Source organism: Erigeron canadensis, chromosome 9 (assembly GCF_010389155.1).
Source record: "Erigeron canadensis isolate Cc75 chromosome 9, C_canadensis_v1, whole genome shotgun sequence".
Classification (NCBI taxonomy): Eukaryota; Viridiplantae; Streptophyta; class Magnoliopsida; order Asterales; family Asteraceae; genus Erigeron; species Erigeron canadensis.
Genome location: NC_057769.1, coordinates 36,560,942 through 36,587,100, shown reverse-complemented (window position 1 = coordinate 36,587,100; position 26,159 = coordinate 36,560,942). Strand labels below are relative to the sequence as shown.

General features: G+C 36.5%; 1 protein-coding gene across 1 annotated transcript; it reads right to left on the bottom strand.

Annotated features, from left to right (window-relative positions):
• Positions 1 to 17,836: 17,836 nt before the first annotated feature.
• Positions 17,837 to 19,449, bottom strand: LOC122583752 (calmodulin-binding receptor-like cytoplasmic kinase 3). Its single transcript, XM_043756126.1, has 2 exons — positions 18,970 to 19,449; positions 17,837 to 17,860 (listed from the first exon to the last, which is right to left on the bottom strand). Exons 1-2 carry the CDS (start codon positions 19,447 to 19,449, stop codon positions 17,837 to 17,839), a joined length of 504 nt encoding a protein of 167 aa, XP_043612061.1.
• Positions 19,450 to 26,159: the final 6,710 nt, after the last annotated feature.

Here is a 26,159-nt window from a genome sequence, read left to right as displayed (position 1 = left end):
AGGGATCTTCATAATTAGCTTCAATACGGAGGTAAAGCTCTTTATGGGCTATATCATCAGCAACCAAGTAAAGAATCAACCTGGAATAAAGATACGGATAATATGATGTGACTATGCACGATCAAAATATTCCAGGTTGGTGTTCTTCTTTTACATGTGCGTTTTCATTCTCTTATTTACTAAGACAAGACGCACGATAGTACAATAGGGGACGATCAAATATTCCCTCTCACAAGCTAATAGAAGATCAATATGTAGAAAATTTGGACACCAATAATGGAAGCATGGTCTTTGTCTATAAATGTCTCATTCCTTGGTAGCATATTTCACACAAGTTTTATTGCTCATAAACACAAGTTAGTGTGTATAAAATCAACTTTGACTGATTCTAATTAAAAGTAAGAACTTATTGGTTGTAATTATTCAATTGGTGTTTTAGATATGTGTAAGCTATCTCGTTCTTCTACAGCGTAACTTTTTGTATAGATTCACTCTTAATAAAGACTTACATTGAAAAAAAAAATACAATTTGTGTTAAAGTTTTTTCCTTTTAGTAGCTTTATCTAATTTTGGCCCTCTTACTAACTTTTTATTTCTGAAATAGTGAGACTCTTTTATTATAGTTTATGAAGATCGAATTGAGATGTTCATTATATTTTGGTATTTCGAACGACTTGGGACATTTGGTGTGCGTATGTGTTCATAAAAATACTTATGTTCATGTTATTAAACAATGTTTTAAAAAGATAAAAAAAAAAAAAAAGGAGTGTTTCAATATCCAAAATACAGTTTAAAGAGTTAATTGCAAGATTGGTCCCTGTGGTTTGTACATTTTAAGAAGGAGGTCCCTTTTCAAGAATCATTGCAATGGGGGTCCTTATTTTGAGAATATTTTGCAAAAATGGTCCTTTTTTGAAGGATCCGTTAAAGGTGGCCGTTAAGTGTTCCTGTGTGTCGCATGTGTGGGGGTATTTATGTACTTTTTACCCCACAGGGACCCCATTGCTAAAACGGAAAAACCACAGGGACCAATCTTGCAACTTTTTAAAAAATTCATCACTATATAATACCTTTTAAATTTTCCATAAAAAAAAAATCTTATTAAATAATTAACTTAAATATAACTTTTAACACCTTTTTAATTTTTCGTGATTATTTGTTATTAAAAAACTAAAAACATATTACCACTAACAAATTTAAAACTTATAAATACTTCAATTTATGATTAACTCTAATTCACATAATAACGTATATCTGCTTTCTAAGAATATATCAAAAGATTTTGTTTTTGACACGAGAATAGATTATTAAAATACCATATATGACATTTTTATTATTCGAACATGGTTGCTTTTTTTAATAATAAATATCAAATTCTTAACATGCAATCTTTTATTTATTTAACCTTATATATTAACAAAAATTATATATTAATCAATTTTTATAAATAAAAATATTTATATAAGGAATATCTCCATTATTAAAATTTAAAAATATACATAAATTAATACTAGAGACTTAATGAGCAGATAATTATATGTTACAATCCCTTGAATTAAGTTAATTATTAATTATCATAATACTTTTTAAAAAGTTTTATAAACTTATAATTTTTAAAAATTCATAACTAAATAATACCTTTTAACTTTAATAAATAGTTTTATAAACTTACAATTTTTTAAAATCCATCACTAAATAATACCTTTAAATTTTTAGTGGTAATATGTTTTTAAAACAACAAATATTCATGAAAATTTAAAAGTGGTAAAAATTTTATTTAAGTTAATTATTTAATAAAATTTATTTTTTTATTGAAAGGTTAAAAGGTATTATTTAGTGATGAATTTTTTAAAAAATTGCAAGATTGGTCCCTGTGGTTTTTGCATTGGGGATCCCTGTGGGGTAAAAAGTACATAAATACCTCCACACGTGCGACACACGTGCACACTTGAAAGCCACCTTTAACGGATACGTCAAAAAGGGACCAATTTTTCAAAAAAATTTCAAACTAGGGACCCCCGTTACAATGATTTTCGAAAAGAGACCCCCTTGCTAAAATGTACAAACTACAAGGACTAATCTTGCAATTAACTCTAGTTTAAATTAATCAAAAGAAGATGAGGATCTTACCAAATTTGCATTCCTCAACTCAAGTGCCATAGGTTTCTCGACTTCTGAATCTTGCATGTCTGGCAGTTGAGTCTCATCCTCCTTTATATGGGTGGAGGGGGGGGGGGGGGGGGGGGGGGGGGGGGGGGCGATTTATTATTATTAATGTGGAATAATAAAAAAATTACTTATAATGCATTATAGTAAAAGGCCCTTACATAATTTTCACGTGTTAACTTAAGTTCTTCAACTCCGTCGGCAACATGCACCATATCTAACTGCTTATCCTTTATAAAATAATATGGTGAAATATTAAGAAAATTGAAAAGCTTGAACAAATGTTTTTTAAGTAAAGCATATATTAAAGTTAAAGTCGTGATACACTACCCTCTTTAAATTTTTAATTTTGAACAAAACTAAGATTGTTTTATAACAAATCGGAGTATAGAAAATATGGTCATGAAAGCATATACTATTATTTATATGGGGAAGTGAATGGTCTCACATTCAACTTGAGTGTAGAACCTTTCATATCTTAAATTTTTATTACATAAAATTTGTGGAGACTCAATCATTTATTCATTATATATATATAATATATATTTAAAAATTAGTTTGTGTGAGTTTTTCACCCAAATTGAGTGTTGGGCAACACCACATTCACTATTCTCATTCATATATATATATATATCAAAGGTAAATATCAAAATAATAAATAACAAAACACGTAAAAAATACATTAGCAAAACAAATTTAAAACCCTTTTCTATTAAAAGAATAAGCCATAATCAAACTATAATTGATAACAAACTATATTAAAAAAGTTAAAAAAAAATAACAATAACATAACAAATATCAAATAATAAACAAACGCGAACAAAATACCAAAAATAAAATTTAAGTGATATAAAAAAATGTATGTTTCTTTTATTGATAAATTTATCTAACTTGATTTGTTTATTAAAGATAGGAAGGAGAAGAATAATATGAATGAGGAGAATTAATAAAAGATTTAGCATCTATATATAATAATTTGTTGGGAGAACTTTAAAAATATTACTCCCTCCGTCCAATCACATGTGTCTTAGTTTGAATTTTCAAAGTCTTTGTTTATAACTTTGAGCACTAATAATTTTGATTTGTTATATAATATTCGATAGAAGTTATATTAATGGAAGCGCATTTAAAATTCAATTAATTCATATAACTTTTATCAAGTATCATATAAAACAAACAAATATATTTAAGGTCAAAGTTGCACCTAAAAGACTTTGAAAATTCAAAACTGGACACTTCTAATAGGACGGAGGGAGTACATATTTTTAAAATCTAGAAAGATTTGTTTTGATAGAAAAAGTTTTATGATAGAGTTTTAGATATAATTACTTATTTAATAAGAAAATATAAAATAAAAAAAATCTAGAAAAAAAAGAGAGCTTTAGAGTAATTAGGAAAGATCTTTAAGCTTAAAAAGAGTTTTAAGAGGTGCCAACGTTACCTCCAACCTCCTCTTTTATTTATATTATATATTTACAATGTAATATTATTATTAAAGATAATTAAGAATTAAAATATATATATACTTACGATCTTGTACTTGACATTCAAATATATATCTTTGCTTGTGATATGGACACATAACACGAATAAATTTATTTTCAATCACTTGTCCTATTACAAATAGATAACAAATAGGATTGTTTAATATTCTTTGATAACAATTAAAACTTTTAATTTGAGTGACAATTGTAACTTTAAACACTAATACAAAAACTAACTATACATGAAAAGAGAAAAAAATTTAAACCTTTTTTATTAAGAGATAGAATGAATCTTCAATGAAGTTCATATTGATTTAGATCTAGTATTCAAGTAACCCATTGTTGTAAACCGTGTTTTGTTTAGTGATCGTCCCATGTTCAATGAAACCAATTGTGTTTAGGATAAGGATGTAGTATATTGTTATCTGTTTTTATAATGTTTGTGACGACATTATCAAAATTTAATATATTATTAAATTGGACGATATTATCAAAATTGTATTGACATACCAATGTACGATATCTATAGGTATCAATTTTTAATATTTTATAATGCTTACTTATAACCTAATATTCATTTTTAGTCATGTTGTCGACATTGATATCTATATGTGTAATTTATATTTATCTATAAGATAAAAAGTCAAAAAAAAAATTATATTGAATACATATTTTGTTATTTCATCTTTTAAAATAAATTTTTTAGACAATATTCATATTTTGAAATTTTTTTAAGTAATTAAATGATTAAAATCTTCGATCTCTAGTTGATGGATAAAAATAAATATAAACTAAGTATTTAGGGTTAAAAGTGTAAATTATTGATGGAAAACAAAAAAATATAAATTAATGAGACTTTTTCTACAAATATTTATATAAATTCTAGAGTAATTAGGAGAGATTATTAGATCTAAAAAGAGATTTTAGGGGTGCCAAATGTACCCCCAACCTCCTCTTTTAGCTATATTATATATAAAGGGAGGGAATATGAGGCTGTTAGACAAAAACCCCTCACATATCATTTTTTAAACCACAAAAAAATTGGGGTCCATACATTTATTCAAAATATTAAGAAATTAGTATGTAAGAGGTTTTTCACCTAAGTTGGGTGCATAATAGTTCCATATTCACTTTTTTTCCTCTCTCTCTCTCTCCCCCCTTTCTCTCTCTCTCTTGCACTCTCTCTCTCTCTCTCTCTCTCTCTCTCACATACACACACACACACACATATATATAAATGGGAAAAGTGAGTGTAAAGTTGTCACACACCTAACTTAAGTAAAAAACCGTCACATAATATTATATAAATTTTTTTTGAATATTGAATAAATGATTGGCTTCTATGAACTTTATAGAATAGAAAACCAATATGTGAGGGATATTTCACCCAAATTGGATGTGTGACAATATATTTCACCTTCATTTTCCTATATATATATATATATATATTGTTGAGTCATGGATTCGTTGAGAGACTCAGCGAGCGGCTTCGTCAGCGATCTCTCAGCGATCAATTATTATCTTCAAGTTAAAGATAAGTTCGATGACTCATTGTCTAGTTTTTGTAAGTCAGAAATTAGCGACAAAATGAAGATAAGAATATTGGTCACAAGGACACGTGTTGATCAAGAAGAATTAATACATGTGATCATGTACCAAAATGGTACCTTGGCGTTTCTCTTTCATACCGGATTTGGAAACAAACAAGATGGAAACAGAGAGCCCTGCAGATCTGGGAGATCCACCAATAGATGGTTGACAACCTTGAGGTGTCAACATCTATTAAGTTGTCATGTGATTCTTTCCTTTGCATATATAAAGAATCACATTGACCTAGCCGCATTCTTGTTGGTGTGTCCATAGAGAAAAATACTTAGTGTGTAGTTTTCTCTCTTTGTATTATTGTTGAGTTTTTGGTGTGTCGAAAAACTTAACAAGATTTTCTTCTTTTATTTTGTTGTAAAACCGATCATGTATTCTCTGTTTAATCAATAATACATCCGATTAAACTATTTCTGTTTTTCTTTATATTATTAAAGTAGTTTACATTAGTTGTTATCTACATATAATTTGTGCAAACTCTGGGATCTACATGTAGTATCAAAGCACACGTTTCGACATACTCAAACGGATCTGAAATTGTTTGCAAAGATTATTCACTTTTCTTTCTGTACTTTTATTTTTTTCTTCTAAAACTTCTTTCTTAAAACTTTTAATCTTTCTTTTCTTCTCGTGAATACATGGCTTCGGTTCCTTCTCTGGTTAATAACCGAGATTTCGGTTATGTCTCCATCCCTCCAAGATTTGAAGCAAATGACTTTGGATCTTGGAAGGAAATAATGCTCCTGCATATTTTAGGAGTTGAACCTTACCTTATGGTTATATTAACCAAAGGCCCATATGTACTTACCTTGGTCACCAGGACACCAGGAGCCACTGCTGATGCTCCTGAGGTTGTTACTGAGATTATAAAGCTAGAGGTACAATGGACAGATGATAAGCGTAGGCTTGTCAATCTTGATGCCCGGTTAAGAAACCTGATTGTCAATACTCTTCCTGATTGTATTATGAAGTCTATCATTAGACTTCCTACTTCTAAATCGGTGTGGGATAATCTCTGTACTAGATTTGATGGTATGACAGATGTTCTTGCCACCAAAAAGGTTGATCTCAAACGTGCCTATGAAGGATTCTTTTCTTTTCCTAATGAGAGTCTAGATGGCACGTACAATCGGTTTAAATGTCTTCTGAATGATATGATCAATGTTGGCATAGAACATGACAATCTTGAAATCTGCCACAAGTTCATTGACAGCTTGCCAATCAAATGGCTAGGAATTAGACAAATTCTAAGAACCACCAAGCAGCTGATCCAACATGACCTTGAATTGCTCTATGGCACTCTTCAATTTGAAGAGAGAGCCCTTGCTCAAAACCTTAGAGCTGAAGCTGAATCCAAACGTCATGCTGGCTCATCTTCTTCTTCTTCCTCTCTGTCTAATATTTCTAACAATTATGACCCTCTTGCCTTGGTCTCTGCTGAGCCCATCAATCTCTATGATGCTGCCAGCATTTTAATCTTCCACCCTCTATCCAATCTCTTGTTGACATTCTCGATGCTGAGGAGAAACAAAAGATGTAAGTCGGTTGCTCCATACAAACCTCGTGTGGACAAGTCATAAGAGAAGTGCTGGAGATGTGGTCGAAAAGGCCACTACCAGAAAGAATGCAAAGTTTATATTCCTTCTTTGCAGGTTGGGAAGCCATTTTCTTCTTCTTCATCAGTTAAGCCATCCGATGAATACAAGAAGTACTATGAACTTCGTGCCAAGATGGCTGAAGTTGATGAAGCAAAACTCCCTGCTAAAAGTCTTGTTGCCGAGCAACATGACTGGGCAGAATCCGACAATTCTGATGATGAAGGTGTTGAATATGTTGACACTACCTGCTTCATGGTACTTGCTGATGATCAGGCGCTGACAAAGGACCAAGTGTGCTCCAGTCAGTGGGTCAACATTACACTTAAGAAGGTATGCAATTTTTCTTCTGCTTCTGAAGAAGATAAACCAATAATTAACAAATCTCTTACTTGTGACCTTCAGTTTGTTGAATCCATTTGTGCTAATCTTCAGTCTAAACTTAACTCAGTAAGTGCTGAGTTGAGTGATAAAACTGACAAGCTCAAGGACCTTCGAAATGTCCATGTTGAGCTTAAATCTCATAAACTTGCAAATCAATCTCTGCAAGTTTCAAATGAGAAACTAAAAGAAAAGGTCGTTGACCTTGAAAGAATTGTCACCTCATGGTCCAAAGCTTCCAAGCTTCATGACCAAATCTTCAGCAAGCTCATGCCTACTCAAATCAAAGCCATTATTGGTGGAAATTATGAGACTGTTGCACTTGTCACCAACTATTTTGGTGAAAGTCCTGCTGCTGAAGAGAGGATTCCACCAAGTGTTGTCTCCTCCCCAGATGAAATGATGAAATATTATTTTGTCAAAGGAATGAATGACTATCATTCAGAATTTGATAAAAATTCATCTTCTCCCAGCACTTCTCCTTCATCTTCAACAAAGACTAAAACTAAGTACCCTCCTAGTTTCGCTAAGTCTATCTTTCCTAATCACCCTATTATTGATATGATGCCTCTCGCTAAGTCTATCTTTCCTAATCACCCTATTATTGATATGATGCCAAATGAAGGCAGAGTTCAATATTCTTCTTCACAAATGCCTTGTGAAAATTCTTCAAATAGTATTCCAAAACCTATTGCTCCTCAGCTTGAGACTGTGAAGCCTACTGAGCCATTTAGAAGAAGCAGGGTCGCTGTCCCTTATGACTACAGTACCCCTCAACGAGTGGTACCTGTTAGTCAACCTGCTGAGAAACCTGTTTAAGCAGAAGTTGCTGAAACTCCTGTATCTCAACCTTCTCAGCCTTTATCCTGTAACTCCTCATCTCATGATGACAACAAGGCTGCCATGCATGAGCGCTTATTGAAAAAGAGAACTAGGTTTGGTGATGTACGCTTTCTACAACCCAATCCTGTTTATGTCCCAAGGGGAACATACCCTCCTCAGCAACTTAGACCTGTTCAACAAGTTAGACCATTTCAACATATGGGTCAGCAAGTTGCTCAGGTTTATCCTGTCCCTCTGCAAGTCAGACCTAGTCATCAAGTCAGACTTACACAGCTTCCTAGATTCACTCAGCAAGTTAGACCTCCTTAGCAAGGTGATCAGCGAGCTGTTCAAAATCCTTCTTCTAATGCTCAGTTAAAGGGTAAGTCCATTCTTGGTCCTATTCCCAAGTCTCTTCCTCGTCAGTCTAGGAAGAAAAAGACTTGTTCTGGAGCTTCTTCATCCTCTTCAAACTCAGAGATGAGTATATTGACAAATCGTGTCAATGACTTATCTTCTCAATTAAGAGACTTCTTAATAAGTCAAAAGCAAAACCCCAAAAAATGTTATCTCTGTGGTGAGAGAGGACACATTGCTGCTGAATGCACTGAACAAGGTTTAAAGAACCCTCGTGAAGTTGTCATTCATCCTAACCTACCATCTCCATCTGCTGCTCCTTTTTCTTCATCTATTGCTGAGCAAATCTCCTCAGCTGAATCTGATGACAACTCCACTTCAGCAACAATTCTTAATGATAGGGAAATTGCTGACCTTATTGTTGCTCAACAAATGTCTTTTCCTCAGTCTCAATAGATCATTACTAACGATCATGGTAGCATTCTGGTTGAGTACGGTGAAAATAAACAAGTCACCAGCATGACCATTCTTGATTCTGGAAGCTCTATCACAAATGTCTTTTCCACTCCTGGATACACATACAAGATGACTCGTGATATGTTACCAGCTCATCAACTGGTTGATAATTATCCAGTTGATGAATATGCTGATCCTAGAGTTCCTCTTCCTCTTGAACCTCTTTCTTCCTCTGCTGATGATATTACCAGTGAGGAATCATCTAACTCTGACTAAATCCTTCTTATGTTATCCTGCAGACCTCGCTAGGAAAAGAAGTGTGGCATTTGGATAGTGGTTGTTCAAAACACATGACTGGATCCAAGGACCTGCTGGATAACTATGTGGAGACCAATGGTCCTACAGTTGTGTTTGGTGACAACTCTACTGACCAAACAGAAGGATATAGGTCTCTCTCCAATGGGTTGATAAAATTCACTAACATTGCTTATGTGAATGAGTTAAAACATAACTTTATCAGAATTAGTCAACTGTGTGATGCTGACTATAAAGTCATTCTGGATAAGCATCAAGGCACAATTATTAACATTAATAAAGAGATAGTGTTAGTCGCTCCTCGAAAAAGAGATGTCTACTTGGTAGACTTTACTCCTGTCAAAACTGACAGCGAGACTTGTTTCTTCTCTAAAGCTGCCTCACAAACTAATTGGTTATGGCACAAGCGTATGTCGCATGTGAATTTCAAAACCATTAATTCTTTAGCTAAGAAAAACCTTGTTCGAGGCCTTCCTCCTCTCACTTATGAGAAGGATAGGCTCTGTGGTGCCTATGAAAAGGGTAAAAGCCATCGAGCTACTTTCAAAACAAAACAAGCCAATTCAATAAATGGCTGCTTTCATCTTCTTCACATGGATCTCTTTGGTCCAGTGAATGTCCAAAGTATAAAGGGTAGTAGATACACCTTAGTTATTGTGGATGAATATTCACGATATACTTGGACAATATTTCTTCATTCTAAGAGTGATGATGCTGAGGAGATCATTAAATTCATTAAAAGAATTGAAAACCTTAATAGCATACGTGTTAAGGAACTCAGAAGCGATCATGACACTGAGTTCAGAAACCACACTCTTGAGACTTTCTGTGCTCATCAAGGGATTGCACAAAACATCTCTTCTGTACGTACTCTTGAGCAAAATGGAGTAGCTGAGAGGCGTAATCGTACTCTCATTGAAGCTGCAAGAACCATGCTCAGTGAGTGTACTCTTCCGAGCAAATTTTGGGCTGAAGTAGTGGGAACTTCTTGCCATACTCAAAATAGGTGTCTTATTGTCAAAAGACATGATAAGACTGCCTATGAAGTTCTTAAGGGCAAGAAACTCCAAATTGGATACTTCCATATCTTTGGTTGCCCTGTTTTCATCTTAAATAATAAGGATCATTTGGGTAAGTTTGATCCCAAAGCTGATGATGGATATTTTCTTGGATATTCCTCCATCAGCAAGGCATTTAGAGTATTAAACACTCGAACTCAAAGAGTAGAAGAATCAATTCATGTTACCTTTGATGAGAGTAATTCAGCATTAAGTGATATCTCCACTTCCTCATTTGCTGAAGCAACTCTAAATGATCTGGCTGATCCTGTGGAAGTATCAGCGATCCATCCAGATGTCTCTACGACTCCTGTCGCTGATATTTCTACTCCATCAGCATCTGATGAGTATGTGGTTGCACACATATACTCTATTGATCCAGTGGAGCCTATTCTAAGAAATGTTAATGCCACTTCCTTAACGTTCCTCTTGCTGAAACTCAGGCCACTGAAAGTATCAACGAAGTTGCTGATGATGTCTTTCATGATGCTTCAGCGAATCCTATTCCTAACGTTGCTGATGATGACACTTCTCAGCAGGAAGTGCCTACAAATCTCAGTGACCCTCCTGTCAGCTTCCCTGAACCATATCTTACTATTGATTTATCTTCTTACTCTCTTTCCCAAAATGATCCTACCACCACACTATCCGCTATCACTCACTCCTCTTCTATCCATACACCAACACTCCAATGGACTGCTGATCATCCACTTGACCATGTGATTGGTGATCCACTCAATGGTGTCCAAACCAGAGCAGCGACAAGTAATACTTGTCTTTATGTTAACTTTCTGTCTCAAATTGTGCCAAATAACATTGGTGAAGCAATGGTTGACCCTTCGTAGGTAGAGTCCATGCAAGAAGAACTTACACAATTTGAACGAAATTATGTCTGGTTTCTTGTTCCTCTTCCTCCTAAGGAACCTATTGGCACTCGATGGATTTATAGGCACAAGATGGATGAAAATGGTGTAGTTGTTCGAAATAAGGCTAGACTGGTTGCACAAGTCTATACTCAAGCTGAAGACATTGATTATGATGAAACCTTTGCACTCGCTCGCCTTGAAGCTATTCGTCTCTTTCTTGCTCATGCTGCTTATAAAGGCTTCATTGTCTATCAGATGGACGTCAAGAGTGCTTTTCTAAATGGTGCTCATGATGAAGAAGTCTATGTTAAGCAACCTCCTGGTTTTGAGGACCCAAAGCATCCTAACTATGTCTACAAACTTAATAAAGCTTGTATGGTCTCAAACAGACTCCTCGAGCCTGGTATGATACTCTTTTCACCTCCTTAATCATGGCTTTCAAAGGGGAACCATTGACAACACTCTCTTTATTTACAAAGAGAAAGCTCATGCTTTGTATGTTCAAATATATGTCGATGACATTATTTTTGGTTCCCTTTCCACAAAGATGTGCAAGAAGTTCAGTGCTCTCATGTCTAGCACCTTCGAAATGAGTATGATGGGTAAGTTGACCTTCTTCTTAGGTTTGCAATATTACTCCAAAACCTACTCCTATGTCCCCTCCTAATAATTTACATGCCGACCCTGATGGGAAGTATGTGAATCCCACTTATTACAGAGGCATGATTGGATCGCTGATGTATCTCACAGCGAGTCATCCTGACATCATGTTTGCCATATGCCTTTGTGCTCGCTATCAAGCCTCTCCCAAAGAGTCTCATCTTCTTGCTGTAAAGCGAATCTTCAAGTATCTTAAGGGTACCCACTTTGGGACTTTGGTATCCAAGAGATTTTATATTTGATCTTGTTGGCTATTCTGACTCCGACTATGTTGGTTGCATGCTTGATCGCAAAAGCACCAGTGGAGGATGCCAACTGTTGGGGGGGGGGGGGAGAGCTGACTAGTTGGACTAGTAAGAAACAACACACAGTTTCCATCTCCACTGCTGAGGCAGAATATGTCTTTGCAGCGAGTTGTTGTTCCCAAGTCCTTTGGATGAAACATCAACTTGCTGATTATGATTTGGAATACTCCAAGATTCCAATCATGTGTGATAATACAAGTGTTATTGCTATTACACACAACCCTATTCAACATTCCAAGACAAAGCATATTGATATTCGATATCACTTTATTCGTGATCATATCATGAAAGGTGATGTTGAAATCTATTTCATTCCAACTGATGATCAACTAGCTGACATCTTTACTAAACCATTGGATGAAACTAGATTCAAATTGCTTGTTGGAAAACTTGGAATGGTAAATGGGGAATCAGCTACATGATTGGTCATGCATGCTAACTCAACGAGTTTAAGTCTGTCTTACTTGCTGATCCCTGTTGCTTTGGGAAAAAGCAAAATAAAAGCAATGGAAAGTTAAAAGTTTCCATCTAGTCCAGTAGCAAACGGTTGCTGGTAAAGACTTCTAAAATCCATTGATCCATGTTGCTTTGGGAAAAAGCAAAATAAAAGCAATGGAAAGTTAAAAGTTTCCATCTAGTCCAGTATCAAACAGTTACTGGTAAAGACTTCTAAAATCCGTTGATCCTTGTTGCTTTAGGAAAAAGCAAAATAAAAGCAATGGAGAGCTAAAAGTCTTCATCCAGTCCATCAGCAAACGGCTGTTGGTAAAGACTTATAAAATCCGTTGATGGCTGACAATTTGCCAAAAAATGTATTCTCAGCGAATGTTCGTCATGAGCTCGCTGACCTTTTAAATAAATGTCTCAGCGCCTAACCATCTTCTTTTAAAAAGGGGGCGCTGAATAAAATGACATTAAATCATTTATTTAATATTTCTTCTTAAAATTCCTTTATTAAATAAAACCTAGTACACTTCTGAAACTAGGCATTTCAAAACTAACTAAATTGGATGACTTGGCAACAACTCTATCCACATATTTTCAAAATTTAAACTGACAAGTTGTCCACTATCTTTCTGTTGATCACGTCATCGGTCTGCGCACAACTGTTGATTTACGGCGCATACTCAAGTATTTTTTTATACTCTTTCTTTAAATATACGTTACTCACATCTTAATTTTTAATTATAAATGGTACGTATATTTGAATAGAGAGAAAAGACTATTTGTCTTCTATCATGGCCCACCAACATACCCTATATAACCAAATCTTCCTTCACACATTTCCATTCACGCATTCATATTTTCTCACACTTATCTCTCTTAATTGTCTCAATATTCCCAAATCTTTTCATCTTTTTCATTTATTCATTTCTTAATCTCTTCAATGGCTTCTTCATCTGAAATCCCTCAACAACAAGAAAATGTTGAGATTCAATCTACTTCCGTCGCCACCGAACAAACTCCCAGAACCTACTTAACCTCTCCTTCCTATAACCCACCAAATAATGTAATCAAATCCTCTAAAATCTCTTTCTCTGCTTTTGATGTGGTTGTAAAATCCAACAATCATATCGGCTCGTCTGAAGTGCCAAAATGCACAAAATGATATAAGCCAATGCTGGATTTCATACACGCATCCCCTGCCAGTTATTGTATAATGGCAGATCCGGAGAAGATTTTTGTTCATCTTCTCCGAGAGTTCTGGTGGACATGTAACTTCGATGAGTCCACCCAGTCCATTACTGGGACTGTTCGTCAAGGGACGAAAACTATCACCATCACTCCGACGTCTTTAAGTCAAACTCTTCGCTTCCCACAAGAAACAAATGATAATAAATTTGTGGAAGCTGTTAGTGATGAAGAATGGAAGGAATGGTTGCCTTCAATCGGATACAATCACAATTTGAGGAACCCTCCAACGATCCCAAGCAACCCCTTGAAGCAAAATCTTCCTGGGATCTGGAGAGTTCTTTTTACTCATGTGATCCAGTGTATGGGTGGAAACTCTGGATCTTATAATCAGGCATCTACTACTTCGATGCCCATAATCCATGCTCTCGTTGAAGGGAGATTTATGGATTATGCCTTGCTGATCTTCAATGATATGAAGCACAAGATCAGCTTGAATAATAGATCTCATACTGTGCCATTTGTGAGGATCTTCTCACTCATCTTCAAAGAAGCCTTGGGTGCAGAATATTTGTTGCCAGATGCCTCAACAATTCCAATAGCAAGGGTGGGTAACAATATCTACAAGCAACCTGCTGAACACTTGGTTGCACGCCTCACTGCTCATATAAAAGAGGTACTCTTCTCTCTCAATCCTTCTTTATACCCGAAAGACAGCGACTGGAAGGCAACACTTCTTTCTGATGAAGTGGCTGATATGGTCGCTGTGGATGCCGAAATGCCTTTAGAGGCTGGTTCGCTGGAAAAACCCCCAGCAACTTCCAAAGCCTCCAAAAAGACCAAAGCAAAATCCAAGGCAGCATCCTCAACTCAAACTTCACAATCTTCACCCCCGCTGACATCCCAAAACGTAAGCGGGGTGTATCAAAGGGCAAACCAAAGGTTAAGAAGTCCTCAGTGCCCAAGGACATTAGTACCCAAGCCACCCCATCAGCAACCTCCCAACAGGTTGTTGACGAGACAAATGGGAATGGTTTGCAGCCACCTCAAACTTCTTTAGGCGAGGTTGGTGAAGATATTGGGTCACCCCAACCCACTAGAGGTCTTAGTCCAAATCCTCCCCCAAATAATTCCCCTTCTTCTTCTCAAATACCCTCTGAGTCGTTGACAGCAGCCAGATCACAGGTGATGCTAGAGTCAACAAATTCTACGACCGATGATATCCCAGTGGAACAACACACTGAGATTGAGGCACCAGGTTCCCCTTCCCTTTCTACTACCAATGTCTCGGAAACTGTTAGTGCAGGGACCGGGACAAACACTTTTGATGATCTTGAGATGGATGATGATAATGGCAGCGAGTTTGATCCGCAAGATGTTCAAGCTAATGTAACACTCGCTGCCGCTGAAGAAAGTGAAGAAGAAACCAACTATGGTGGTTTCTTGGCTGAAGAGATGGGTTACTTGCTGGTTGTATCTCCACCAAGAGATGCTGCAGATGCACCAGAATTTTTGGCTGATATGCCTCCTCCTCCTCCTTGTTATTCTCCAAGGCCCATAGATGATATCGAACAAGTGGGACACTTTGGAGAATTTCAAATAGATGAAGTTGAATTGAAGAAAAGGAATGAGTTGTGTCATAATCAACGCATAAGGCCAGGGGCTTATGCTGAAACTGAAGAATTGGATGATGAAATAATCATGGAAGTGCCCCCAAAGCATCATCTAGATTTCTTTGGCACTCCCTGCTCCAAGTACCCAGTATCATTAAGAGATTTAAGGGTAACTGGGCCAAAAGATGCACTAATGATCTACACTGCTGTTGATTTACCGGGGCTTGATTACGTTGAAACCTACCAGCTGCAAGAACTCCTCCGAAGAATTCAAGTCTGTCAAAGTCAAGGCAATAGACATGATTATTTGTATGCTTAGTTAGATGATCAGGTTGCTCAGGTGCATATGGAAGCCCATACCAACTTTCAATACTTGGTTGCTGGGAGTGATAACATTATTATCAAATGAAGAACTCTTCAAGCGAAACCAGAATCTCCTTCATTCCAGTATGCACAGGGTTAGTGTTTCAAACTCTACTATTTCTGTCTCACTGGACAAGTTAAAAGATCAAATTTTCAAGTCAGCGATGGGCAATGAAACACCTGCTCTTTTATCTTCTCTTTAACAACTCTCACAATCCAACATTCTCTTCACTGCCCATCTCAACCAACTACAAAATTCTATCAATTCCTTCTCTTGAAATCAAAACAATTTGCACTCCACCCTTACAAAAGAGATAGACTCTCTTAAATCTCATTCTACTTCTTCCTCTTCTGCTGCTGATAAGAAAAGACTTGATGAGTCTATCAGCAGCCAAAGAAAGCTTGAAAAAGAGGTTGGTGACCTCAAAGCAATGTTGAAGGAAATGATGGGTCTCCTTAAGAAAGAAAAGGTGGAAGTAGTAGGTACTTCAACTACTTCCAAGGGGGAGAAAATCACAACTGAGGAGGCTCCAATCATTGCTGAAAATGCTCCCCTCGCTGAGAAGGTTGTTGAACCGGCAGCAAGTGTTGAGGGGGAGCAAACAATAAATGTTGATGCTGAGATGGTTAATGAACCGGTAGCAAGTGTTGAGGGGGAGAAAGTTGAGAAGGTTGTTAAACCGACAGCTGAAGTTGAAAAATAGATTGCTGAAGAAGTGCCAATAAATGTCTCTCTATTTACAAGCCAACTGATGCTTTCCATGCTGCCCTTGTTCAAAAATTTGCAGAAAAGAATAAGGGCAAGGCAGTAGTGGTCTCTCAAAGCAAGCCACCAAGGGTTCCCAATTCAGCAAAGGAACAACAAGAAAAGTTGATGTCTGGAGCTTTTCCTAAGTCCTCATCTGCACTAAAAACAACTGCTGAATTAACACCAACTGAGATTGTTCTTCAAGAAGAGAAAAGGAAAAAGAAAATCCAAGAAGAACTTTCTCAGAAATTTATAAGCGAGCAGGTTGTAAATGAAGAGCTTAAGGATGCTGATGATGAGACTAAGAGGTTGGCTTAGCAAGCTGGTGGCTTGGAAGCACTTAGAAAGAAAGAAGCAAAGTTCTTCGCTGAAAGGCAGAAAAGCATTGAAGAGGCACGCCAAACTTATCTTGACTCAAGATAAGTTAGACAAAGAAAGGAAGAGATCTTGTGGGTTAAGCCATCTCTTATTCAACAAGGCATGAATCTTCAAGTGCAAAGAAAGGGTGTGCCCAAGATGTTCACTCGTAAAAATGTCAAATCTGACACTCTTTCATTTTGTTGTAAAACCTTGGCGTTTCTCTTTAATACCGGATTTTAAAACAAACAAGATGGAAACAGAGAGCCCTGCAGATCTGGGAGATCCACCAATAGATGGTTGACAACCTTGAGATGTCAACATCTATTGAGTTGTCATGTGATTCTTTCCTTTGCCTATATAAAGAATCACATTGACCTAGCCGCATTCTTGTTGGTGTGTCCATAGAGAAAAACACTTAGTGTGTAGTTTTCTCTCTTTGTATTATTGTTAAGTTTTTGGTGTGTCGAAAAACTTAACAAGATTTTCTTCTTTTATTTTGTTGTAAAACCGATCATGTATTCTCTGTTTTAATCAATAATACATCCGATTAAACTATTTTTGTTCTTTCTTTATATTGTTAAAGTAGTTTACATTAGTTGTTATCTACATATAATCTGTGCAAACTATGGGATCTACATATATATATACTATTGATTGAGCTTAACCCAATTTAAAATAATTAATTTACAGTTTTTGATTTTTCATCACCAATTTACACTTTAACCCAATTTATATTTAATTATACTTTTATATAGTTTACACTTTTATAATATAAGAAACTGTAAATTTTTTATTTAACTAAAATTGAAAAAAATGATAAACTAGAATCAATATTTATATGGAGTTAATTTTCTTATGTTTCTTCTTTGGGAGTATAATTTTTGGAGTATTTTGATCGATGGAGTGACTGTTCAACTAGCAAATTTGCAAGTTCATTTCGGTATATCTATTTAATATATTTTAATTCCAATCTTTTAACTTTGATTAATATATTTTGAGACTACCCGTCCATTAGACGGGCCTGAGCACTAGTTAAACTAATATAGTCTAAATTTATATGTCAACATCCTTCACACCCTGCAACAATAAACACGTAAAGGTTTGTCACTTCTAACCTAATCTATTTTAAATTTATGGAAAATAAATAATCTTTCTAAGCCTAAAAATCTTTCTAACATTTTAAGAAGGTGACATGTGGTATCCACTTATTCTCTTTTTTAATTTTGCCTCCGGATTTTTCTACATGTCATCATACAATAGTTAAGAAACGAATTGTGTAAATGTTTTTGTTTTTATATTTTTTAAATATTATTTAAGTAACAATTTATTTGTAGTTATGGATATAAATATAAATAGTCTTCATTTTTGGTTAGTACGTGATTTAATATAAGATTTAGAATTAATTTTCTATAATTTATTTCTTAATATATAGTTAAATTTAATTGGGATTAAAATTATAGTTAAATTAATTGGGATTAAAATTTTGTTGTCAAATCTTTTAAAATCTATCTAATTTTATTTATTTATGTATTATAAATATTATAAAAAAACATGGAGATGCCACGTAAGCTAAAATCCTATGTGGCAATATTTGAACATAGCTTTGGTGAGTGCTTTAGAAAGCTTGGTTAACTACTCTTTTATATATATATAGATATATATATATACATGACTAAATTTGGAAAATAGTATGTTAACTAATTTTTTTTAATTTTTTTCTTTGAGACAACAGTTTACTTCATACACGGAAATGTCATACAATAATAGGGATTAGTTTCCTGAAATATAACTATCTGTGACCAAATGTCTATAGTAGGAAAAAAACTAAAGTTATGTGTATTATATGTAAGCAACTTGAAAAAATGCTTATTGTATGTAAGAAACATACGTGGCAACCATATACAGGTGCCACTTGTCAGATTTTAATTGGTTTGAACGAAATTCTTACATACAATAAACATTATTTCAAAGTTGTTTACATGCAATACGTACACACAACTTTAGTTATTTTCTATTATAGACATTTGTTCAAAGTTTCTTACATTCGAGGAAATTAATCTCACAGTAATACATAAGAAACATTTTAAAATGTATACTGTAGTCATTTTTAATGTATATACGTACGATCCTAAAAATGTAGCTAGTTTAATGATTTATAAATTACTCGTAATTAATTATAAGGTTACCTGTAAGAATAAAGCTTCCTGAAGCTCCTGGATGACCACTTCAATCGTTGGGCGTTGATTTGGGGTTTTCGCTCGGCACTCGTGTGTAAGTTTAAAAACTTTCTCCAAAGATTCTTTGTTGGGTCCTCCTTTTAATATTGGATCTATTATTTCCATTAGTTCTGTTCCCTCTCGAAAGCTTAGTGGTGCAAAAGACGGAAAGGCACCTTTATTTAAGAATCTTGAGCCTGAGACTACCATCCCAGATAGGGCTTCAAGCAGAACTGTTCCAAAACTGTCGATATTTGATGCTCTTGTCAGCTTAAAATGAGTCTCCGCAAATTCTGCTTCCATTTTCCCAATTGCATCTTCGTTATCATCTTCATTCTTTGACAGTAATACCGAGCAACCAATAAAGGAAACAATCTTCGCCCTCCAATTCTTGTCCAATCCAATGTTGCCACTCTTTATAAGGTATAGTACACTTTGTCCGTCCTCCATTTCATTATGAAGATAATTCAATGCATTTGCAGCATCAAGGCAAATTTTCAAACGTTGTGCCCACGTAAGAGTAGGCATCTTCCCATTGAAGTTTTGCCAATACTCAGTAAGGTATCTATTAGAAAATGCTCAACGACAAGGATCTTCTCATATCCTTCAACACAGAATCCAAGTAGTCTGACTATGTGTGGATGCTTGCATGTGTCAAGCATTTCAATTTCATTATAGAACCATTTGTCTTCCATAGGGTGGAAGCGCTTTATAGCAACAGTGTTGCGTCTCATGGTTAGTTCACATTTATTCTTCCGTTCGTTGATGGAAGGATTTTCTTCTTCGTCAAAATACTCGAGTTCTGCTATGTATAACCTACAGTTTCCGATATACATATATTCACATCCTTTGGAAAAGTTTTTGGTCGCCGAGAGTATATCTTTGAGGGGAATCTGCAAATGCTTTAACTTTTCCATCTGTAATGATTAAAAATGAAAGGGTGAATTATTATGACTTACTTGAGAAGAAATCTAAAGGCCTATTTAGTTCGAGAAAACACTTTTTGCTTTTCATTTTTGTCTTTTTAATCAAATTGTACTTTCTTAAAACAATTTTTCAAGAAAACAACCGTCCTTGTTTTTCCCCTTTTTATACTGAATTTTGAAAACTACTTTTCTTTGTTTTCTGTTTTTTATTTTCTGATTTCCAAGCTAATAAGATGGAGAATAAAAAACAAAAACAAGTGGTTTTGAATATGTATTTATACTGGTTTTCTAAAATGAGAAATGGAAAATGACCCTTTTCACTTTCTAAAAGACTGGAAATGGAATACTAAAAAAAAACTACCTTATTTAACGAGATGAGTACCTCTTACTATTCAGAACTTTGAAGATTATATTTTCAATGTGAATTATATTTTTTAAATTTGATCTTAAATATTTTTTATTAGATTATATAATACTTGGTAAAAGTTATACTAATTTAAAATACATCTAAATCTCGATCAATTCATATAACTTTTATTAATTATTATGCAATATAAATAAAAATATTCTTGGGCAAAGTGAGACGGAGGGGTATTTATATTATAATGATTTATTCTTGTTTAATGTCTCATTTAATGTGTTATCAAATAGTTTACAAACCAACTCTACTTAGTGGGTTGGTCAAAGGTATCTTCTAAATGTACTATGTGGACCCCGGATGTTAGTTTTTCTCAAGGTCTCAAGTTCGAGTTTTGAGTTTCTCATCTCAAGGTATTTTCCATGAGTAGGGGGTTAAATTGCCTCCAACACATTGATGAGCGTCCATTTTGTGATATAAATCCCTCTTGAAAGGCTTCATTTCTATGTCTAAATACGGAAGATGAGAGAGAGGGTAAATGGTATCAAGTGACTCAAGAAGGAAGCCTATGAAGATTACAAGACACAAGGAATTGATTCGGGAGGCGAACGAAGACGCGAAAGCTGCAGCAGAAGTCACCAGCGCCGCTGGCCAACACCTAGTGTCGCTAGCCCATCAGAGGCCAGGACCAGCGCCGCTGGTCGACCCAGTTCAGCAACCGACTTTCACCTCTATTTAAGCCGAACTAATCCTCAAAACCCTAAGAAAGAGCCGATTCAGCAGCCCTAGCCGCCCAGCATCAACCCTAGGTTGACTTTGCAGATTTTCAGAAGGTTTTGGAGCTTCTAACGCCTTCCGATCTTCATCCTCGGTCTAGATCTAGCTTTTCTATTTTACAATTATTTTATTTGAACAATCTCTTTTATCTTCATAGACTTTGTTATTACTTTAATAGTGCTAGGCTAGTAGGTTGAATACTTGTTTGGATCAATGTGATCATGTAGACGCTTATTGTTTTACTGTGTTTGTTTAGATTCTGTTGGAGTATGTTTTACTGTTTATCGTAGATCCATGTTAATTAATAGTTCATATTGTTATTGGTCTTATATCTGAACATATTAGTTTAATTCTGATGGTTGTCTATGATCATACACTAGGAATAATATGCTAGGACAGAAAACGACTAGTCGGTCTATAACTAGAAGTAAAAAGTGATTCACTTGTGACCGAGGGAACCAGAACCATAGTAATTATGATGAATTGAACATGATGCTTAATAATGTCAGACACGATCCTTTGACTTGGAAACGAGCACTATGGTCACCGGAGATAATTATATCTGGCCATGGCTTAAGAGCCGGGTAATTAAAAGATGAATTAGTAACACAAACTTTAAGTCATTAATGCTTAAACAATGAATCTAGCGAGAATTTGTTTATAGGGTAGTGTGAGTCTAGCGACAGCACTATTAATTAGGCGAAGTGAATCTAACGAGAATCTGAGCATGATGAATTTCCAACAGTTTAGCAAAACAGTAGGATAGTATTTGGTCGTACCATGAGATCGAAGATGCCAAACAAGTATTTTATTTATTTAGTTACTGTTATTAACTTTTCTTCAATACTTTCAGACCTAGCCTCTCGCTGAATAAGCGGTTGCAGCTATTTTATTTACTTTTATTGCATTAGTATAATAGAAATCGTAACAACCCCACAACCGCTAGAATTACACATATTACTAGATTAGGTAAAGCAACGCGTCTCTGCGAACGATCCTGTAGCTTATCACTAGACTATACTGCATAGACCGGGTTCTCTGCCCGTTAGTGTGGTGTATTTTAAGATAGTTACTTGTACAACTTATAAATTACGAGCATAGTGCCGGCGCGTTGCGGCGGCTAGAAGATGATGATAATATAAAAGAGAGACGGTGGTGGAGATCGAGGGAGGCGGTGGAGAAGGAGGAAAGCGGTGGAGGTGATAGAAAGTCGATGAAAGTGTAATGATTAGAGAGAATGTGGGAAAGAAGGATATATAAGGGTTTTATGTTTAATTAGGGGTATTTTAGGAAGAAAAAAGTGCTGAATTTTAAGAAATCCAATACTCTTTATAAGGGAGTATAGATATAGAAAAAGACCCCCAAAAAAACCAGGTTTGTAGAGTTCAATTGTAATACATCAATGCAAGGATAATCATATGTATCATTGATTAAACGATGAATACATGGTTGATCTTACACTTGACTTACAAGAATACAAAAGAACAAAGATAATTGCTAAGTCTAGACACACTAAAAACTTAAGCAATTACAAGTGACACACACTTTTTGGTGACTAACACACTTTGTACAATGTGGCTGTGTTGCTTTATATAGGGGAAGACTTGGGGCAACACAGCCTGCTTTGATTGCGACTTGATGGTGGTTGTCGACTTCCAATTGGCTCATGGTACTTGAATCATGTGCCCATTGTCTTCTATACCAAATCGGGTAAGAGAGAGAGAACCCTTGATTTGGCCCCAACTTGTACCTTTGCCATTCAAGGCATATTACAATTGGTTACCCACAATGTGACCTTTTTGTCTTCATGCAATTTGAATGTTTCCCGCCATGATGAACTTTGGTCAGCATGCATCCCGCTGAAGACGTCTCTTCATCTGCTGATGACTTGTTAAGGACTTGCTGACTACGTGTGTCAGCGAGCAAGTCTTCTTCAGCGAATCCCAGACTTAACAATCTCCCCCTATTAGCTGAGGAGACTTGCTGGATGAAAATTACTTGAGAAAACATAGAAATAATGGAAGAAGAAGGCTCTTTATTTCATATACAAGTAAAGTTACATCATTTACAATTTACATATGAAAAGTGCTGGAGGACGCCATAGCAGCTTCAATCTCAAAAGCTTCTTCTTGCTTTGCTATCCTTAGTACTGGATCACTCAACCTGTGGGGCTTCATCAGCTCTTCTTCTATTCTGCTGACTACTGGTCTGGCACAATCCATTTTTGCAAACCTTTTTCTTAACCCAACCAGAAATCCAGTAGAAGCCCTCTCCATCTCTTCAAGGCGAAAGAATAATTGATCATTTGCGAAATTGTTGAAGAAGATGCCAGCAGGTTGTTCCAGTACCCTTCCTTCTTCAAAATGAGCCCTGGGGGGAAGCCTCAAATTTAATGCTGCATTACTAGAGATAGGAGGAAGGTCAGCAGGCAAGGGTTGCGCAACAAACTTTCTTTTTAGGACACGCTTGCCAATTGAGGAGGAGACAGCTGCTGGAGACCCAAAGACTGCCCTCAGTATGGGAAGGTCTGCCTTGAACTTTGTTTCGAACTTCAGTGCCTTTTCAAAATAATTTTTTAGCATCCCCTGAAGTTGTTCATAGCTGGCAGCCTTTTTATCCTTGATGATCATATAAATTTCATACCATTCTGAAGCTCCCAAGTTGGTCAACTTTACATCTTCAATCTTAGTTGGGGCACTGTGTCCTTCTCTCAAGAACTTCAGATTGGTTTTTGTTCCCATGGCAGCTTTGTGAACTTCAGCTGCTGTGATTCTCTCTGGCCTCTTCCTATCGTTCATGATTTTCAACCACCTAGCCTTTTCCACCTCAAATTTCTCTCTTTTTTCTTTCAGTTGTTGCTCTACATCAGCTTGCTTTTGTCTGTAGAGAGCTTCAGGCCCACCAGTGGTCAACAACATTCTTTGTTCTCCATCCATCTCATCTTTCTCCAAGAGGGCCAGCTGCTTGATATACTCGAGATTTTTCTTTTCATTTTCCTTGTTAGCTTTCAGCCTATCCAGCTCCTTCAGGGCCTCCTCTTGAGTTTTTCCCTCAGCAGTAATTGATAAAATGTCAATGACTTGGAATTAATTTCCTGCTGGAGATGTGATGGATACATTCTGTGCAGTCAGCGGCGAGGGACTCTTGAAAAAACCAGTAACAGTCAACTGCTTTCTCTGAGTTGCTGTTATTCTAGACACTTCAGCATTTCCAAGGAAGCGAGGATGGAAAATATTGAGCACTTCCCTGGATGTGTCCCTAGCCATTTCCTGTGCAAAACCGGCTTCCCAAGCTGTCCTAACTGCACGAGGACTCATTTCCTCTTCTTCAATTTGGGGAGCTTCAACAACTATCAGTTGTTGCTCCCCCTCAGCAGATGCTTCACCAACCGTCTCCCCCTCAACACTAGCAGGGAGAACTTCATCAGTTCTTGTCTCCCCCTCAGTATCAGCAGGGGGAGAATCCACCTTTTCTTCACTGACGGCCACTATTGCCAGTTCATTAGTGGCCGCTATAGTGTTTTCTTCATTTGCAACCTTGTCAGCAGAAGCTTCATAAATGTCATTAACAGCTTTGTTCACTGCTTCACTGACAAGTGCCATTACAGCAGCATCCACTTTCTCCCCTTGGAGGTAGTATCATTAACTACTACCTCCACCGTCGCTGTTGGAGCTGCCTGCTGTTGGAGAAGTTGGGATAACATCTTCTTGATATTCCCAACCTCTTGCTCCAATTTTTGTTGGCATTTACGATCTTCCTCAGTAAATGATACTTGAGGAGGAGGAAGACCGGCCACAGTGGTCTCCAAGGCATTGATAGCCTTGGTGTTTTCTTCAACCTAGGTGGAAAGACAAGAAACCAGGTCGGCCACTGTTTTTACTTCAGCAGCAGCGGAGTCACTGCTGCTGCATGCTTTCTGTGCTGAGAACCGTACAGCAGGTCCAATCTTGCACAGCGATCGAGAGAGCCCACGAATGACCTGCTGATCCTTTTTGATAGAATTTGTATAGGTGCGAAGTTTTTCTTGATCAGCAGCCATAGATACAGATTTTTCTTTTATTGTCTCAATGCTGGCAGTGTTTTCATTCTGCTTGTTGTACCAGTTCTCCAAGATCTTCACCAATCTGTCATCTTCATGAGTTTTAAGTTGAACAGCAATTGTGGCAGCCTTGGTGAGATCATTTAGCTGATGTTCAACTCTGGCCAGCCTGTCAACAATTTGGGAATCGACAGGTGTGACAAGGGGTTGCACCTCAGTCTCTTTAGTATTAGCTGCTGCATTGTCATTAGCAGCAGCTTCTTGTACATTTTCGTTAGTCGCTGCTGCAATGTTATCAGCAGCAGCAACTTCTACATTATCATTTATGGCTGCTGCATTTTCATCAGCAGCAGCAGTCTCTTCGTCAACCTCCATATCACTTGCTTCCATTTCATCAGCCTAGATGGAGGAGTCCAGCTGGAATTCATCAGCCACAAACTCTCCCAAATCTAGATCACTCTCATCATCATCCCCTTCAACATTTCCACCTTCCTCTACACCACCACCTTCAACATCCATCCCTTCTTCAGAAAAATTTAGAGGGGTAGGGGAACCGGGTGCCTCAGCTTCAGTGTGTTGTATCACCAAAGCATCATCGGCCGTAGGCTTTGTTGTCTCTAACACCACCTGTGATATGGCTGCTGACAACGACTCAGGGGGTTGAGAAGAAGAGGGAATGATTAGTTCGGTTGACTCAACTCTAATGGGCTGGGGTGGCCCTTGATCTTCACCAACCTCACCTACAGAAGTTTGAGGTGGTTGCTTGCGGTTACCCTTTTTCTCGTCAGCAGCCTTTTTGAGGCTGCTGATGGGCTGGCTGGGTCTCTATTGTCCTTGGGCAGTGAGGACTTCTTAACCTTAGTAGTTTTGCCCTTTGATACTCGCTGCCGTTGTTTTGGGACAGCAGCAAGAGGTGAAGTGGAAGAAGATGCAAGTGTTTTGGTGTTCTTGGGAGCTTTGGAGGTTGCTGGGGGGATTATCAGCATACCAGCTCCAGCGGGGTTGGGTCTATATACGTCAGGATATACAGAATAAAGTACCTGTTTCATTGCTGGGGTGA